Source organism: Mizuhopecten yessoensis, unplaced genomic scaffold, assembly GCF_002113885.1.
Source record: "Mizuhopecten yessoensis strain PY_sf001 unplaced genomic scaffold, ASM211388v2 scaffold11155, whole genome shotgun sequence".
NCBI lineage: Eukaryota > Metazoa > Mollusca > Bivalvia > Pectinida > Pectinidae > Mizuhopecten > Mizuhopecten yessoensis.
The window spans coordinates 9967-30092 of record NW_018408907.1 but is presented as its reverse complement, the minus strand read 5'-3'; the positions used below and the strand labels follow the sequence as shown (position 1 = coordinate 30092).

The 20126-nt window shown below is 36.0% G+C and overlaps 1 protein-coding gene across 6 annotated transcripts; it reads right to left on the bottom strand.

Moving 5' to 3' along the window:
- Positions 1 to 632: 632 nt before the first annotated feature.
- On the bottom strand, positions 633 to 13865 carry LOC110467057 (tyramine beta-hydroxylase-like). Of its 6 annotated transcripts, none has more exons than XM_021523945.1 (9): positions 13847 to 13865; positions 10939 to 11203; positions 9942 to 10071; positions 8155 to 8253; positions 5133 to 5312; positions 4361 to 4533; positions 2808 to 3051; positions 1811 to 1907; positions 633 to 1056 (listed from the first exon to the last, which is right to left on the bottom strand). In XM_021523945.1, exons 2-9 carry the CDS (start codon positions 11149 to 11151, stop codon positions 810 to 812), a joined length of 1383 nt encoding a protein of 460 aa, XP_021379620.1. In that variant the 5' UTR covers positions 11152 to 11203; positions 13847 to 13865; the 3' UTR covers positions 633 to 809. The 6 variants fall into 6 exon arrangements, with proteins under 6 accessions (XP_021379620.1, XP_021379619.1, XP_021379616.1 ...); XM_021523944.1 differs by lacking the exon at positions 13847 to 13865 and adding an exon at positions 13758 to 13841; XM_021523941.1 differs by lacking the exon at positions 13847 to 13865 and adding an exon at positions 13611 to 13712.
- Between the last annotated feature and the right edge of the window lie 6261 nt (positions 13866 to 20126).

Below are 20126 nucleotides of genomic sequence, written 5' to 3'. Positions count from 1 at the left end.
TCCTACTTGTTAAACACATTCCCATTAGCCCTCCTACCCATTAGTCCCTACTTATTAAACAATTTCCCATTAGCCCTCCTACCCGTTAGTCCCCTACCTAGTTATCCCCTATCAGATGTTTTAACTGTTTGCCTATTCCGTTTAAGCGCAAAAACTAATTATGACCATCACCTGTAAGTCCAGCTCACGCTTAGCATCCCCTGCATGTACCTGTTAGCCTCCGTAACCATACGCTCCTATACATCTCCCATAAACTCTAATCAATACTGTAGCAATCAATAGGTCGACCTATTGCAAGACTTATACTTAATCAATTAATAATGCGTTTCTTGAATTAACTGTAAACTTCACTCCCCTCGATCATAAACAAATGGTGCAGGCCCGTTTTTTTTTCTTTCAAACTTAATAACATTCCATATCAGCAAGTTACTGGCCGTTATTAAAAGTAAGTCAAGATTATTTCTCGAAAACTGTTTTGTGCTCCTTCGCAGAGAGCTACTAAACAAATACCATGACTCTATACCCATTGGGTCTGAAGAAGACGGTGTTTCTATTAGATTCAGTGACTTGGAAGGCTGAGTTGTGGTGTTGATGGTATTGTAATCTAAATAACATCACAAATAAAGAACGTCTCAAGTTCGCACAATTTTAATTCATACACTGTATTCGTATTTACCCACATACAAATTTTGAAAAAAACACAAATATTAAACATTGAACATTTATGAATAAAAAAAAATCAACAAATACAATGTAACAACCCTTCTTAAACAGGAGGTGAAAGCACAGTTTGATTCATTCAGAGTGAATCATTCTTCATTTAGTCGTTTATCTATAAAAGCAGCAAGATCCCTTAGGGAACACATAGGCAGTCCCTGGTATGACATACACTCGGATATCCAGAGAGATTCTTTTGGGTAATAGATCACGAAACTGTTGCACATCTCATCCAAAGCACCATCACCTTGATAAGTAACAGTACTTTTGCGAGATGAATCGAACGTACATTTCGTTCTCAGTTCGTCTCCAGGCTTGATTTCTATTGGAGGGTCGAAGCTGAAAACAATCGAAATGACACATGCTGTAGGAATAATTTATCTCCGAGTACACCAGTCTTCTTTAGTAACTACTAGTAACGAACACACATGGGGCACGTCCTTAAATCACCTAAGCTGTTGATAGGACGTTACACAAAACCAAACCAAACCAAACCAAAACCAAACCGGAATGTCGTCGAAAGATACAAAACAGAAAATCAGAATTACAATGCTAAGAACAAACATGACATTAAGCATGTTTCAGCAGGTGCATTTGTCATTTTCTGGACTTTGATACGACAAATTATGTCTATCCATTTAAGGGGTACTCCTTCTGTTCATAGTCTTGTGAGAACAAACACCCCAAACTGTTATCAAATAATTACGCTGGATAGAGCAATTTATTGTGATCTTAGATAATTTTATAAATTTACAACATTTTGATCAAAGGTAGTAGTATGAAACCCGTTCAACTGTGATCAAAGCTAATTTGCCTAAACATACTATAAAAAATATTTGAAGACTACATAGACTTAATTCTTGGAAAAGACACATCCGATTGTGATCAAAGCTAGTGGAATTGAACACGCCCCAAATTGTGGAAAACGCAAAACTATGATCAAATGTGGTTGAAGAAAAGTATTTGTAATGTCCTCTCTACGAGTGAAGATCTTTAATCAACCACACCAAACTAATAAACACTGTCTTTTTAGTATTAGTGGTAACGTTGCTTTACACAAACCATGATTACAAAATGTTCGTGTAGTACTTACGCGTGAACGACGGGGTTGCCAAAACTGTAATGGGAATCATGCGTCAAGATGCGTTCTTCAAGGCCGGGTGACCTTTGAGACAGCGTCATCGCTCTGCCTTTCAATGTATAACATATTTAAGATATCACTTCATGCCTTAGAAACTCGAGGTACGCATTTTCGAAACTTTTGCTGATACGTTATCATAATTATTTAGTTTTATTCTACAATTAGCTTTTCAATCTCTGAACTTAAAATATCCAAAACAATATATGTACTGAATCAAAATGTTGAGTTTGTATATCATTAAAAGCATTTAAAAAAGCTATTGTTCTTATTGTACATCATGGAACTACAATACATACCGAGCTTGACCTTCAGCTACTCATACTTCACTTGTAACAATAATAGTCTACCCATCGTCAAGTTTAAGAAGAAATTTGCAACTGATTTGTAAAGTTTAATGATCCCAGCTCCATTGCATTGTGATAATTCGTTCGAATAGATAAATAGTAATCTTCCCTTTGTTTTATTTTGGAATTAATTGTAGCACACTTGTGCAAAGATGTTTCCGTTGACCAGGTAGCTCTGTCCGTTTGAGGGATAGTATGACAATTTGAAGGTCAGGGTTAAGAGTTTTGAACACTTAGAACACTACTGTGCTATTTTGTCCATTTCATCTTTATTTATTTTTCATTTCAGTCCCGCAATGCATCGTTTCTTTTAAGAAGTTATTTATCAAAGCTTTAGTCATTCTGGGGGAAACGTTTCCAATGTGTAGCAATACTTTTTGACAGCGGTGTGGTGACTATTGAAGAAGATTTACTCATGATCTATTACAAATGTTTCATATATTAAATGAAAACATTAGTAATAAATCAGTTGTAAATTAATTATTCATATTAGCGTATAAAAACAAGATATACATCTAATACAAAAGATTCTGTTATCATGCAGCGGAATAAAGCAGGTCATTTTTTTTAAGGATCAAGCTGGAGACCACCTGCCATGTACTTACCTAATTTGTGCATGTGGTTAAATCCACTGACGACGTAGATGGGACTGTTCATGATTTTAGCTGAACAAACGGGAGTACACTCAGAATTTACAACGTAGCTAGAGTTTCCAGGAGGGATACTGAACCTTTTTTCGCCCGTCAAAAGGCTTCCAAGATTGTATTGCCTAAGTAGAGGTGTATAGTACAGTATCATTCCAGAACTGTCCTCGTAGCTGTCTTTCAATCCTGGATTGTTCCAATGAACCTTTAAATAATAAAATCATAAATAAACAAGATCACCAAGAACGGAAAATAATATTGCAGCCATTATAATTTAACCGTGAAACAACTTCTTCAACGCTGAGTTTTATCGAAGAAGATTCTAGTGATCAGTTATGTCCCTGCAGGTAGGGCGTAAGACTTGTACCTGCTGCCCCCGTTGCATGATCGTAAGAGGCGACTACATCTGGGATCTTATCTTTTCTCTTCTTTATAAACAACTTTCTTCTTCATAATGTCTCCCTTGACAATGCCTCACTTTTGACCTTTAGTTGAGTGTTCGCCCCTGTGAGGAAGGCTTTGGGTTCTGTCCCCTGGCCGAGACATAACAGAGTCTATAAAAATGGTAGTTTCTACTCCTGCTTAGCGCTAAGCACTTTAGGAGTGGGACGACTGGTTCGCCTGTTGTCAGTATAATGTGACCGGGTAGGGTGTCCTGCTGGGTGTCTTCGGCAGTATGTTTCAGTGAGGTAGCACTATCAAGTCGGCATCAGTTTCGCGCTATCACAAACAAACACGAACATATAGCAGCCTCCACAAAAACACACGCATACACTACACGCATGCATCTTGCACACATGGGAGGCCGTCCTTAAATGACCGTAGCTGTTGATAGGACGTCAAACAATACTAAACCAAACCAAACCAAACCAAACCTAACACAGCTAGTTGTAGAACATGTATATACTATATTGTTCAGTTCTAACTCAGGTTTATGTAGTATATATACATCAGTTCTACAGGTATCACAGCTTTACATGGTATATACATGTACTAGTGATCAGTCGTACACTTTGTAACACAGATATATGTGATACATTTTCGAAATACGTTGATGCTACATATACTTCAGAGTCCAAACCTAGCTATATGTGGAATATACTTTTGATTTTTCTTCACACAGCTATATGTTCAATATAATATAGCTATATTATATATTTTATATTTTTATCGAATTACCGTTGATGGGCCCTATCATGATCAGTTGTAATGGTCGTAATATATCCGTTGCTGCTGCGAAGACTCTTAAACTAAACAACTAATTTTGACAAGTAAATGGGGAAAAAATTCAAGCAGGACAATTCCGTGGAATCATTTTAAATTGTTCTTTAGCAGAATAAATTTGAAAACTTAAGCATATTTGTTTAATAGATTATTTAATATGTAAGATGTCCTCGAACATAAAATTCATCATTTTAATAAATAAAAGGGTAGATTGTTACAGGGTGGCCAGATCCTGAAGCTTTGATGACTCAACAAACACAAGTGCAGTGTACACATGTATAATCATTTACCTGCATAGTAGCATACTTGTAACCGGTAGCTCCTATCTTGAAGCCAGCCTTCTCGTAAAGACACAAACCAGGTTTACCAATGGTCCACATAGATATTTGTTCTACACATTCCTGTTCCCCCATCTCTCCAAGACAATCGTACTGTGTATTCAACGGGTGAATCAAATTTTCAACTACAGGAAAATAAAAAAAATATATATATATATCAATTAAGTTTATTATGATTCAATGTACTGTTGGAAGTAACTCTTGATTATTAACTCGCGTTAAAGGGTATGGGGTTCCTTGTGCAGTGTACTTATCACCATAGATGCACAGCCAGGAAAAGTAACTGTATTGCTTAAATGATTTGTACGGAGGCGTACAGTACCATTTAAGGTGTAAAGCATACACAGTACCATTACTTGATGAAAGGTGAGCGAGCTAGCCGTCATATAATTTATCAAACTTGCTTTACAACTGTTGTAAACTTTTTAAACAGTACCACAACATTTTTTCAAATTATATTGTGAGCAAGTTATGTAACATTACCAAGTGAATTAAAATTCATGAATTCATATTACAAAAAAAACCTCGATTTAATAGTCATGCTAAATCTAAATCGAGATACCAAAGATTGCGGAATACGACGTCAGTTTTGTTAAGGTTATAGGATGTAACATAATAAAATCTGTCATTGACAACAATCAAATTGTAAAACGATGGCAACTCTTCAGATTTGTATGCTAAGAAATTTATTCTAAATCCAATTTCGCTGACGTTATATATATACCTTCGTTTGGACATCCATAGATGATGATGTGATGCATGACGTTATGATTGTCGATGCTACTTCTATCTGCAATGATATGGTAGTCCTTGTCGGAGGGGAATGCAAAATTCGTGCACGTGAATGTCGTAGCCCTGACGGGTACCTTCGTTTTTGGCAACTTTATTTCAAACTCCTGGACATCTGAATGATGAATTACAGCAAGAATCTTCAAGTTAATGTTACCATTACGATGAAAGATTTGACGTATACAATATATGGCTTTGTGAAATGTGAAACATACTTTATGTATAATTTGTCAGAATTATTTATTCTTCATCTTTCGTCTTACCTCCACAATAAACCGTATGCTTGTATAACGAAAAACACATCAGTTTACTTTAAAGATATTGAGAGCAGTGAGAGTACATTATTTCTGCTGTTGACCGCCATATTAGCAATCTGATTTTTAAATTACGTTACGTAATGCACACTTTCGACACCTTTTCAAAATGTTTGACAATTACATAATCTACTGATATTCTTTTCTAGTGTCCTTAGTAATAATCGAATCTTTATCTCCGAATCGCTGGTATGTTATTTATTTAGGTCTAGATTAGATGAAACATGTTTTATTATGTTAAAGTATAGCTAGATAAGTATAAGTTAAAACACCTTCTAACGACAACATCTAACCAATAAATATATATAAATGATCATTATGAAAGTAGAGATTAATACCTAAGCCATGGCAAATTTAAATAGAACAAGTACCGATGCTCCAACATGAGTAGTTGCATAGTATTTCTCAATTATTGCCATTTAACATCCCTTATTACGACTCGATAAGGTAAAGTAAGGTGATTCCTTCAATACTATTTAATCTAACTTATTTTTAATCGTACATGTGTTCACTCTAGACGGCTCTCTAAGTACGATGATGTAAGACGGCTTCAAATAGGTTAAACATTTTTCCTTGTCACCATAGTCCTCTTTTACGATCATACATTGGGATAGAGCAGGTCATATTCTTTTCCCGAACGTGCAGGGGTTCTGTCCTGTAGGAAAGGTTTCAGTCTAATCTTAAGATATGGTGAGGCTGTCATCTGAACCTGATATCGTACTATTGAATGTTAGTGTATCTACCACGTTTAAAGACTTATTAACTGACTGACGTCGTTAATAACCGAAATATTACCTTGGATTTTACGGGATATGTCGTGACGTTTACCCTATGTGGTTCAGGGAATCTACTGACACAATCGTGTATTTTATTTTTATTTTATTTTTATCATGCTGATTGCAGTGACGCCTCATCAGACCTATCTCAGACCGATTCCTACAAAACTAGCTCTAAATCTGGCCTTGATCAATAGCTGTAGTTAAAGTTATTTAGTCGGAATAATGTATCTGTAGTTTTGATCCAGAATATCAATATAAAGTGATTCACACTAATACACAACTTGTGTCTTATTCTCTCATTGCGACTTATTTAGGGATATGTTGAATGCTACGTGCGAACCTATGTAAATGTTTCCGTATATTTATTCGTGTATATAGTTTTCAGCTGACCATTCTGAAAGTACAACCTTTACACTTTTAATGATGATATTGTTAACATGTATTATGTAATATTGTGTATAATCAACATTTAGCCGAACATTTTAAACCTAAGAATATTCGGTAAACTGTTTAGTGTAATGTTTGCATTATATCATACCATAACATTTCTTATGTATAATGTCTATTCCAATTCTTTGACGAAGGCCAAGGAAATAATCATAGTGATATCAATGCAATGCAAAGTGATGATAATAACCTGTCTGGTCCATTGTAATGACCTACCTGGACTATTGTAGTTATCAACCTATAATATTGTAACTACCTTTACATGGACTACTGTAATAACCTTCCTTGACTATTGTAATTACCTACCTGGAGCACTGTAATTACCTACCTGGACTATTGTAATTACCTACCTTGACAATTGTAATTACCTACCTAGACTAATGTAACTACCTACTTTGACTATTCTAATAACCTACCTAGACTATTGTAACAAAGACCCTGACTATTGTTATTACATATCTAGAATATTAGTACTACCTGTAGCTGGATCATTGTAACTACCTACCTGGACTACAGTAATTACCTACATAGACTATTGTAACTAACCATTTTGACTATTGTAATTACCTACCTAGAATAGTGTTACTACCTGTACCTGGACTATTGTAGTAACCTACCTAGAATAGTGTTACCACATTTAACTTGACTATTGTAATAACCTACCTAGACTATTGTAACAAAGACCCTGACTATTGTTATTACATATCTAGAATATTAGTACTACCTGTAGCTGGACCATTGTAACTACCTACCTGGACTACAGTAATTACCTACATAGACTATTGTAACTAACTATTTTGACTATTGTTATTACCTACCTAGAATAGTGTTACTACCTGAACCTGGACTATTGTAATAACCTACCTAGACTATTGTAACAATAACCTTGACTATTGTAATTACATATCTAGAATATAGAAATACCGGTAGCTGGACTATTGTAATTACCTACCGAGGCTATTGTAACTTCCTACCTTGACTATTGCATTACCTACCTAAACTATTGCAACTACCTGTACCTGGACTATTGTAACTACAGTGTACATACCCGGTCTATTGTAACTACCTACCTGGACTATTGTGATTACCTACCTAAAATATTTTAACTGCCTATACCTGTACTATTGTAATAACCTACATAAATATTGTAACTACATGTACCTGGACGATTGTAAATTACCTTTCTCGAATATTGTAACGACATGTACCTGGACTATTGTAAATTACCTTTCTCGAATATTGTAACGACATGTACCTGGCTATTGTAAATTACCTTTCTCGAATATTGTAACGACATGTACCTGAACTATTGTAAATTACCTTTCTCGAATATTGTAACGACATGTACCTGGACTATTGTAAATTACCTTTCTCGAATATTGTAACTACTTGTACCTGGACTATTGTAGCTACTTACCTGGACTATTGATGGCATCACACTCGAGATCACGTTTTTCACACGTATACCATTTGTTTATCGATAAACACTTAGAGTCCCTCAAAGGTTCACATATCCCTGTAAAAGAATGGCATTTGTCATACTTGGTCGACAAATACTTCTTTCAGTATCAAAAACACATTTAATATATCATATCGTGCATTCGAAACACGAGGAAGATAGATGGTTAAAGAAACAAACAATATAATGTTTCATTATTTCGACCTTCAATTTAATCTTTTTTGTGTCTCTTTTTTAACAGGACGGTAGAACGAATGAACATTTCATTTACATATTACATGAGGAAAATACAACGTGTTTGCTTCCTGCCTAACGACATCATTTTTATTTATTGAGTTTAAAAGACGGTAGAAACATTGTACAGGTAACAGGTAAGTTTATACGAGTCTATCTCCCAATAATCTTTGTATAGCTCATGTAAGATGAATGATATTTTGGCATATTTCCAAATACACAGTCCTGATAAGATACATTATGTTAAAAATTCTGGGTCGCTGTGAGTTTAAATCGAATAAAATAAAAAACATGGTTTGTGCAATGATGTGTGATGTTAAATTAACATTTTTACCTTGTAAATTCGGAATGTTTGTATATCAACCACATTCGTTCAGAGATAACATAGGACTGAAATAGTAAGTGCATTCGTGCACTTTCAGCTGTAACCAGAATTCCAATTATTTTCCGACTATAAATCGATTTGTTTTCCTGTTCCTGTAGAACAATTAATCAATCTTTTTGTTGTAATTTTCAAAAGACATTTTGTTTTTCATAAAACGTTTAAGAAACACAACACATTTTTTATAACTCAAATATCTTTCAATTACAAAAGTTACATTTTTGGCGTAAACAATAAAGGATAAGTGTAGTAAAATTGTCTTAATGAACTTCATATGCTTCATATCTTTGCAGCAAAGAGCAAAGCTCAACAGATCTATATTCCTACATGTTCATGTAAGTTTTAATGTAAGCATGACATGAAAATACCAATTAAAAAACCCAGGTAGAATATAAGGGAATTTGCATGTAATTAGCCAGCATCCTTAAGATAAGATCTTACGGAATGAAGAAGTCAAGTCTCGGGGTAAATTCATGGATTCATTAGACAATGACATGGTGATGAGTTATCTCAATTAACTCAGATGTTCAGATGTACAGCATTACAATGTACGAAGAATAAATTATACATATTTGTATGTATTTTACAACACTTACAAAACAAGTTATTTCAACCTATAATAATCACTCTTTTTAATCACTCTAGTTGGCTCGGAGGTGAGCGAGCCCACATCTATCACGTCCGATCATGGAATAAATTACACAGCCGTCTTGGTAACAGGCGAGTGCACTATCCATTGCGCCACCCGACTATCCCACGTAATACCTTATACATCAGTATAAGTACATTGTAGTATAGATTATTCGGAAATTGAGTGACGCAAAAAAACCTTCTTATCTCCGGCACTCATTGCAAATTTCACAGTATAACTGTTTTAATTTATGTGTTGTAATCAAAACACGAGCAAAGATTATATCCATAAGTCTATGGCTGATCTGTGGCGTCTGTGTGTTACCAAATAATACAGTTAAATCTGGATGTTGAGTGAGCTGTCTATTACGAGACGACCCATATTTTTTATCAGATTTTACAACACTCCACAAATTGAAGCTAGTTAACAAAACAATGTTTACGTCGTTTAATTGATCTAACTTGATCATATGTTTTTCAATTACAGAGGACGACATACCCGGATGTCCAGTGGGCGTGCCGTCTGGTTCTGACCCGGGGATCCATACACATTTTGGGTCACCAAGCTCCGCCCCATTTGAGAACCCGTCTCCATCTGAGTCCATTTCACAAAACGTACGGTTCCATATCTGTGGTGTTTAATGAAATTCATAAACTTTCTTCTCCATGTAAAGCTGTGTAAATATTTCTAGACAACGCGTTTGAGTTTTGATTAGTGTATGATATAATATTATATTATAATTCCTTAATATTGCCTTTTAAGTATTATCAGGTCTACCACATTGGAGTTACAATGATGTCTTCATTTAGATAAACCAAGCATTAGTTTCACATAAACCATTCACGCACAACTCTGTTGAAAAAGCCTCTGTGCAGGTTGTGTTTGTTAGAGACAAATAATTAGCTTTGATGTGTGAGGGGACATGCTTGAAATATTGTTTACATTTAGACATTTGATTACAAATGTAGTTAAAAACCTAAATGAACTGAAACATCTGTCTAGCTCACGATAAAAAAAATCCGCCTAATTTACTGTTCGTAAAGTTCAGTTCATGTTTTGACGACCATTGTCGGTAGATTGATGCTCTTAAATGAATGAAATGAAGGTCTTGTATGTAAACGACGCCAACGTGTAATGATGATCGTCTTCTAAATCAACAAACTTCATATATATATACATTGATTACGAATATAGTGCCAGTTGATGAAACGTTTTGGGTTTCAGACCCAACATATAAGACGATGTGCTCCATCAGGGCGAATGATGTCAAGTTTCATCAGCCTTACTGCATTATTTGTTTGAAACCAATTGTGGTGAGGACACCCAGTGACGGACACCAGGACATGCCTTTCTGCACTAGGCATATGTGCCTGAGTAGCCAGTAAGTCAACGTTGAGCAACTATAGTCGGCATTGAGTCAATTACATTGTTACCATTGCGTTGATTTTCATCTTGCTATTATGAAAACAATACATAAATGAATGTTATTTCTTGCCTTTTCATTACTATGAAAGTCGAGTCCGAAAGGATTTCTTGGTCCATCCCCGCCCATAGCCTGATGGCCCACGCCCTGCCAAATGGTCACTCCGTCACAAGGATCACTGATGTTGCCTCCATTTGGGATAAGTGTCTGGTAATATGGGAATCCATGGACACACCATTCGGAGGTCACAGTCATTATCATCCATGTCAACACGGCCCTCATCATGTGGGTTTGTAACGACTTCCGAAGTGCTACTCATCTACATAACATGCTACTCCTGTAAAGAACAGTTTTGATATTTCATTGCCTTCCATATATATTTTGTCATACATGTATATAGTTTTGGTAGCATTTTTTTAATTCAGCTGATATTGTCACCTTTAAACGATCATATTTCACTAGCATTCCTATTTATAGACGGATACATGTCATTGAAATGAAACTTGCCATAAAAAAATCAATAAGTTCTCAAAAAACATTTTCATTTTGGTTTTTACTCGCCTTTGTTACTATGCCCTAGCCCATCAGCGAAACAACTGTAAGGTGGATTAAACGGTGGTAAACTTATTCCTAAGTGCAAACTACAGTTTTGTTGCTTTTAGCAGCGCATATATGATTATATGCAAATCTTTTATTACAAAACCTGTAATCAAAACCACAAAAAAAAAAAAAAAAAAACCGTTTTATCGGAATAAAGCTATGACAAATTTGATTTCTTTGACAATGAGCTCTACAAAACAAACAAAACAAAGATGACACTCGACAACAAGACAAATGCAGCTTGCAAATGGGAAGAGGACTGGCTCATTTAATGCCACCCAGATACATGTAAATACCACCTACTCACAACTTAACCAAACTGCACACACATCAAATATCGAGTAAACGCCTTGACCACACATTCGAATCATTAAACTCATAACAGCAAGGACTTGAATTTAAAAACATAAAATTGGAAAATCTCGTCAAATACATGACATGCATATAAATCACTAGGGTTTAAAAAAAGTTAACTTCGAAATAAATTCATCTCGTATTAAAGAACATGTATTCAATGACATCGTCAGCGACCAACACAAGATTATTTCTCTTTAGTCTTGGACCCACACTCCACAAACAACACAAAACACACACAAACAACACAAACAAACCAAATAAAAGTACAAAGAAGAACAGAACGTCGCGCCAACTATAGATTCCATAACACATGCTCAATCACAATCTCCAATTACAGAACAAGAACACGTCTTATGCTCTTCTTTAAAATCATATATATGCACCACCGAACAACTACAATTAACAGAAACACCTCCATTCCTGCAGAGCACTGATCACGACGTGGATCATACATGTACCTTACCTCATTCATGGAGGCACATTCACTCGTTCAAAGAAATAATCATTGTTCCCATACCCCATAGTACAATAAAATCTTCTCCTCACTATTATCAATATGGAAACGATCTTGAAGACGCAAAGCATTATTTTGTTCAATGTCCTCTCTATCACACCGGCAGACTCATCATGCTAAATGAACGTCTGGTATACCAATGTTACCGAGCACTTAATGAACGGCGACATGGATCTTAACACTACATCAAATACTAAACTATGCGAATATGTACAAAAAATGTCAGTTATTCCAAACTATTTGACAATACCTGAAGCCAACCCCTCCACCTTCTTATTTTCCTCTGTCAATCTTTTTTCTTATGACCATAACGCCAACCATGAACATCGTTTAACAAATCATGATCTTACTACAGAATGACAATTAGACGAGCGCTGTCCTGGTCGTAGAGGAGATAGTGTTAAACGACAAAGAAATGGATTCTCATGGAGACAAGGGATAGTTCAAAACAGTGTGTGCTCAAGGAAAGAGATGGACAATGAACGAGAAAGTTATAGTGAGTATGCCTATGACAACAGTTTTTCTACGGCTTGGACAGCTCACAAGACAGTCTTAATAAATAATTACTTTAAATCATCATAAGCATGGTCATATTTCAATCGATATCCTCCTGTTTATCTTTTTTAACATTTTTTTTTTTCTATTTTGTGGCAAAATACAAATAAAATGCATATATCAGTAAATAAATATATACACATTCCTTCAACTAATACTCACTTCATACTTTAGTCTCTCTCCTTATGATGACGTATTACAACACTTTATAAAGCGATGAAATACATTTGATATCTAATGAATTCTGTTTAACTTCCGTCTAGCTTGAAGTAGTTTTACTAAGATTCAATCTACATAGAAACGTAAACGGGTAGACTCGGATGAAGTGCTGTACTTTACATGACATTAAACCTGTTTCGTTTATATATATTTAGAACACTCAATTACTTACCATACATTCCAAAGACAACATCGTAGTAAAAATACAACGAGTTTACTTTATGAAACTGTGTCATTTACGTATACTACTTGTTACTAAAAATACCTGATAAGTATGACCCAGTTTGCATGCTGTGACGCGTTCTGTTGTATACTGAGCATTTCTAAACCTTAAAGTCTTATACCAACAACAACAAAACCTAGCCTCACATATTGATATATAAACTGTGAAAATTCATATCAACCGCTATGATAATAATAATATTTGTATACAACATCGCTTAATAGCTATAGTACCTACACCCGAGAAAATATACATATCATGTCTAAATCGACAAACCCTCGTATGTGAAACATCCGGTTTAACTCCCACTGATACGTTACGACTACGTCGCCAACCATGCGATGTAACTTCCAGTAATCGCCCACAAATTGCCTATATACGCATATATGTGATTTAGATGAGAAGTTTCGACATTAAAGATACCTCAGATACAGCCGAGTGCTATTCACGATTTTTCAGTCAACCATGACGTACACTGATAACGTTAAAAGCTCTATATTTTTCTCAATCACCGTTTTAACACAGCTGACTCTACACCCGAAACACTTTTATAATGTAATGAAATATATTTATTTTATATTTAGAATGTATTTTTTTCTAACATCAACGACGGGTTATATATGTGTAGATCGTGACGACGCACAATAACAATCCTTCATGACACAACGCGTTTGTGCTGTTACACAAACTGCACGATTCAGATGACAGTTTGCATAGTATTACGTTGACTAACACTACACCGAGTTTCTTATATTCCTTGCTTGGTTTTTAGTTGCATTTATCGCCACAAGACACAGTTACAGACATACCTTTAGGGAGTATGAAGCTACAAAATCACATGTACAGAAAATGAAGTTTTGAACCTACATACAATTTCCTGTACAAAACAAAATTGCCGCAATAAGAAATTGATTCTCCAGAGGTAGCCAAAACTCTACATACCATCCTGGGTATTTTTAATTAGTTTTACAAAAATCATACTAAACTAAACTGCTGCTGCTCAACCAATCATCCACTTCACTTTAAAAGGTATAGAACACAAATAGACTGAGACACACCGAGCTGCTTCAGACAATTCTGATGAATCTCTTGGAGAATAGCGGATTTCTGATAATTCCAAAATAGAATGCAATGTTGTAAGGGAAAGTCGGGTAATTTCGATCACTAAAGTTTTCCTCTCGTTCTGGATTGTCACGTGAAAACGCCTCAAAACTTAAAAAAAACAAACATTTTGGGTGTTCCGTTTTTAATTTACAGCTTTTAACGAAGTGAATGAGTTTAAATAACGATTCGGGTAATTTCAATCACTCATGTCTTAGAACGATTCCTCGTGCTATTTCCACGACAAATGATCCAACTTTGATAGAATAGGTTAAGTTTGGGGGAATGCGAATGCTTAACTTCCAAATACAAGACACAAGATACAAAACGTTTTTTTTTCAAAAGTCGCACGGACCCGTGATAGACTTGTACAAGCCCCCAAACCGTGTCTCCCCCACACGACTGTCTGAACATGAAGAAGGGATGCTTAGGCAGCATTGCTATATGTTGGCAATATTTTGATGGGCGGTGGAATGAACAAAACTTACATGAAGAGCTCTATATATGTATTACGCTGACATGTCTGTAAACCTCGTGTTTTTATAAATATGATTTGAAAATGAACTTTATCGAGATAACCAACCACCACTCATTGGAGAACCTCGTTATAGTCCCATAACATTTTCTTTGATTATGAACATAATGATTCTCGTATTGCACTCTTTAGAAGTTTGTTTCATTCATTTTTGATTGATATTGATATTATATTGGATAGTTCTGATCTACTCAGTCAAGAAAAATAACTCATATCTCTGCCACATTGATCAAGAATGTTATGTATTCCGTCTTTTCATATTGCAGAGGTATCTGCTCTTGTGAGCAGGTATTGCTTGTTACGTCATTAGTTTGTGAGAGTAACGTCATCAATTTTTTAAAAAAATCGACGAAATTTTCTCACACAAACCAATGACGTAACAATAATACCTGCTCACAAGAGAAGATAACTCTGCAATACGCAAAGACGGAATATTGTTAACTGACATAATTAATTAAACTTCTGGGTGCTGTTACAAAAAGAATCCGATGGTCTAAATTGTTAAACCACTTACTTTGATAACAATTCCGTGGTAAATCAAATGACTCTGATTTAATTCTGAAATACTGACCTGTACAATTGTAGGTATCTGCTGCCAAATATATATTTATATATATATATTAAATATATATTTTTATAGCAACAAAATATATTATATAATCTGTATTCGTGTTATAAGGAATAAAAGAATTATGAGATGTAGTAACTTGTATGCAATTCGTTTTTATTACAACCAATAAAATATGTAAAAAAAAAAAAAACGACCGTCTGTCAAGGACATCTCCTACTTTTAGCTACAGATTCGTTTTATCATTTATAGCCAAAACATAAACAAACAGGACCATCGACTATTGTGTGTACACATGTACAAAGGTCATGGAGTTTAAACATGAACCATAATCAAATCAGTACAGGTTGGACGTCCTTGAGAAGCGTATACAAAGGTATTACTGTTCCATTCCATGTCATGTAGACCTGTCGTTTCAGCATAGGATATTGGACAGCGCTTTGTCTTTTTCATCATCTTTTGTTTTTCACTTCGATATGTACGTTTTTTCTTTTACAAAATGTAATCCAAATTCAAAGAATATATTGAGGTATTTTTCTACTTCTATTTTTAGTAATTGAAATATGTAGTAATATCTCAGATAAACATCTTGGAGATCCCATTGTGTCGATATTGTGCACTTCTTATGATGTAAAATGTAGACTCTCAGACTCTCTTACCCGCGTGGTCGAGGTTACCCGACTTTCCCCTATCTGGGCGTTGTCATGTCGTCAAAAATCATTGGATACATGCTGTATCATAAGATAAGTGATACTTCGGCAGATGAGTGTTATCATCGGGTACTGCGGCATGTCTTACAGAAACAAATGCAAGTTGCCTTATATGAACATTGTCTCATGCAACAGTTCAACTTAGAGAAGCGCTATAGATCTGCAGCAAAGATGCAAGCTCAACACGCTGTCAAGATGCCCTCGACGAACGAAGGAATTCCACAGTCCAAACGAGGATTCTCCATATTTTCCTTTAATGACAGGCAGTCTAGAGACAAAGCACGTGTCGTGAAAGCGTCAGTGTCAACAAGAGCCTAAGACATAACTGTATGATCACAAGAGGTAAATAACTTTGAACCCCCTCCCCTGCCTCTTCATCTGTTGTGCTGTTTAGTTTACCTTCCCCAGACACAAAGACTCTCAGACAGAAAGAAAAAAGTGTATGGTTCTGATTCTGAGGAGAAAGAAGACAAATCCTTAGCAAAATCTAAGCATTGCAAGAGGATCGGTTACGTCCACGATAAAAAAACACAATAAGACACTTAGGACATCTTCAAACAATGTGTCTATCCTCTCTCGATAACAATGTGTCTATCCCCTCTCGATAACAATGTGTCTATCGAGAGGGGATAGTCACATTGTTATCGAGAGGGGATAGACACATTGTTATCCAGAGGGGATATACACATTGTTATCGACAGGGGATAGACACGTTGTTATCGAGAGGGGATAAACACATTGTTATCCAGAGGGGATAGACACATAGTTATCCAGAGGGGATAGACACATTGTTATCGAGAGGGATAGACACATTGTTATCGAGAGGGGATAGTCACATTGTTATCGAGAGGGGATAGACACATTCTTATCGAAAGGGGATAGACACATTGTTATCGGGAAGGGATAGACACATTGTTATCGAGAGGGGATAGTCACATTGTGATCGAGAGGGGATAGACACGTTGTTATCGAGAGGGGATAGAAGAGGGGATAGACACATAGTTATCCAGAGGGGATAGACACATTATTATCCAGAGGGGATAGACACATTGTTATCGAGAGGGGATAACAATGTGTATATCCCCTCTCGATAACAATGTGTCTATCCCTCTCGATAACAATGTGTCTATCCCCTCTCGATAACGATGTGTCTATCCCCTCTCGATAACAATGTGTCTATCCCCTATCGATAACAATGTGTCTATCCCCTCTGGATAATAATGTGTCTATCCCCTCTGGATAACTATGTGTCTATCCCCTCTTCTATCCCCTCTCGATAACAACGTGTCTATCCCCTCTCGATCACAATGTGACTATCCCCTCTCGATAACAATGTGTCTATCCCCTATCGATAACAATGTGTCTATCCCCTCTGGATAATAATGTGTCTATCCCCTCTGGATAACAATGTGTTTATCCCCTCTCGATAACAACGTGTCTATCCCCTCTCGATCACAATGTGACTATCCCCTCTCGATAACAATGTGTCTATCTCCTCTCGATAACAATGTGTCTATCCCCTCTGGATAATAATGTGTCTATCCCCTCTGGATAACAATGTGTTTATCCCCTCTCGATAACAACGTGTCTATCCCCTCTCGATAACAATGTGTCTATCTCCTCTCGATAACAATGTGTCTATCCCCTTTCGCTAACAATGTGTCTATCCCCTCTCGATAACAACCTGTCTATCCCCTCTCGATAACAACGTGTCCATCCACTCTCAATAACAATGTGTAAATCCCCTCTGGATAACAATGTGTCTATCCCCTCTGGATAACTATGTGTCTATCCCCTCTGGATAACAATGTGTTTATCCCCTCTCGATAACAACGTGTCTATCCCCTCTCGATAACAATGTGTAAATCCCCTCTGGATAACAATATGTCTATCCCCTCTCGATAACAATGTGTCTATCTCCTCTCTATAACAATGTGTCTATCCCCTCTCGATAACATTGTATCTATCCCTTATCGATAACAACCTGTCTATCCCCTCTCGATAACAACGTGTCTATCCACTCTCGATAACAATGTGTAAATCCCCTCTGGATAACAATGTGTCTATCCCCTCTCGATAACAATGTGTCTATCCCCTCTGGATAACTATGTGTCTATCCCCTCTTCTATCCCCTCTCGATAACAACGTGTCTATCCACTCTCGATAACAATGTGTAAATCCCCTCTGGATAACAATATGTCTATCCCCTCTCGATAACAAAGTGTCTATCCCCCCTCGGTAACAATGTGTCTATCCCCTCTTGATAACGATGTGTCTATCCCCTATGGATTACAATGTGTCTATCCCCTCTCGATACAATGTGTCTATCCCCTTTCGATAACAATGTGTCTATCCCCTCTTGATAACAATGTGTCTATCCCCTATGGATTACAATGTGTCTATCCCCTCTCGATAACAATGTGTCTATCCCTTCTCGATAACAATGTGTCTATCCCCTCTCTATAACAATGTGTCTATCCCCTCTCGATAACAATGTGTCTGTCCCCTCTGGATAACAATGTGTCTATCCCCTCTCGATAACGATGTGTCTATCCCCTATGGATAAAAATGTGTCTATCCCCTCTCTAGAACAATGTGTCTATCCCCTATCGATAACAATGTGTCTATCCCCTCTCGATAACGATATGTATTGTACATCAATATTTATCAAAGACTGCATAGGAATTGGGGGTTTCTTGGGAATTTTTCGACATTCTGCGAGATTTGGTAGAATATAAAGTTGGTACAAAGCTTCCGTTTACCTCCTGTATATTTGAAAGAATATTAAAGGGGTTATTTAAATAATTGTATACTCCTGTGCTATTTTTATGCAGTGTATTTTTTTTTACATATTATGGCAAGTATCGCCCGATATAGAGCCAAACCTGGTCGTTTAGAAAATCTTGGTATTGTTCATTTAAAATCTAGTTCTTTACATGTTCTTAATTAATAAGACTGGTATCATTACAGTTGGATTAAATACGAACGAGTCATGATCTGTATCGATGAATCATATTTAAAGACTGAAATTCCTCACAGTATTATTTAATCTCTTTTGGCGAACTCGGGAGAGAAATATCAGCCAGGGAGGTGCAGAATAGGTCTGTTGTAATGACATTAATTTAACTAAGAAGACATTGAATCTTGAATGACATGGTATTGCGTTTCTGTATAATCCTCTTCTATTCCCCTTCTTAAATTAATGGTCAAGTTCTGTACCATCCGCGTGAATAAAGCTGATTGTCTAAATGAATACTTTCATTCTATATCTTCTTCATGTAGCGATCTAGAACCTCCTGATATTGTTATTGTTAACAAACCCTCTTATTCCTTATCAAATATACACATTTCTGGTCAGAATGTCATAGATACATTGTAGATAAAAAAGCATTACCTGATGACTTAGAAAGTAATGAAGTAATTAAAATCGTAGAATCCTCTCTTAATTCGCCACTTGTAGCCAATTGCAGATGGTACATTATCATTTTGGGGAGTTACCTCCCTTCCTCCAGTACCCAACCCCTTGTTTTTCCGATTCAGTCTGTAGTTCTACAGCAAACTATGTTTAAAAATATATATATAACTGATAGAAATTAGAAATCAATATCAGTCCTATTAACCTCTGACAATATCGGATGTACTTCTCATAAACTTACTGTATACTTATTATACACATGTGCATGTGTTAAAATGAGCAAAACTTTAAATTACTAGGCGAAGTACTTCTTAAGGATAAATGAAATCGGTATCATGGCACTACAAGATGCATTGTATATATGCTGTTCCCGTCAAGTGTAGGTGTACAGGTGGTAAAAACACAAGTTAAGTTAGTATGCCTAAACATCCACATTAGTTGCATGAGGTTTACATTTTTTCAT

What these genes read in the sequence shown, in the direction of transcription:
- LOC110467057 (XM_021523945.1), bottom strand. Translation starts at nt 11,151, where the DNA reads ATGATGAGGGCCGTGTTGACATGGATGATAATGACTGTGACCTCCGAA. An exon ending in ACAAGTATGCTACTATGCAG is followed by an intron (nt 3,052 to 4,360) that starts GTAAATGATTAT and finishes TATTATTTAAAG; the next exon opens with GTTCATTGGAACAATCCAGG. An exon ending in TAACCACATGCACAAATTAG is followed by an intron (nt 1,908 to 2,807) that starts GTAAGTACATGG and finishes ATACATTGAAAG; the next exon opens with GCAGAGCGATGACGCTGTCT.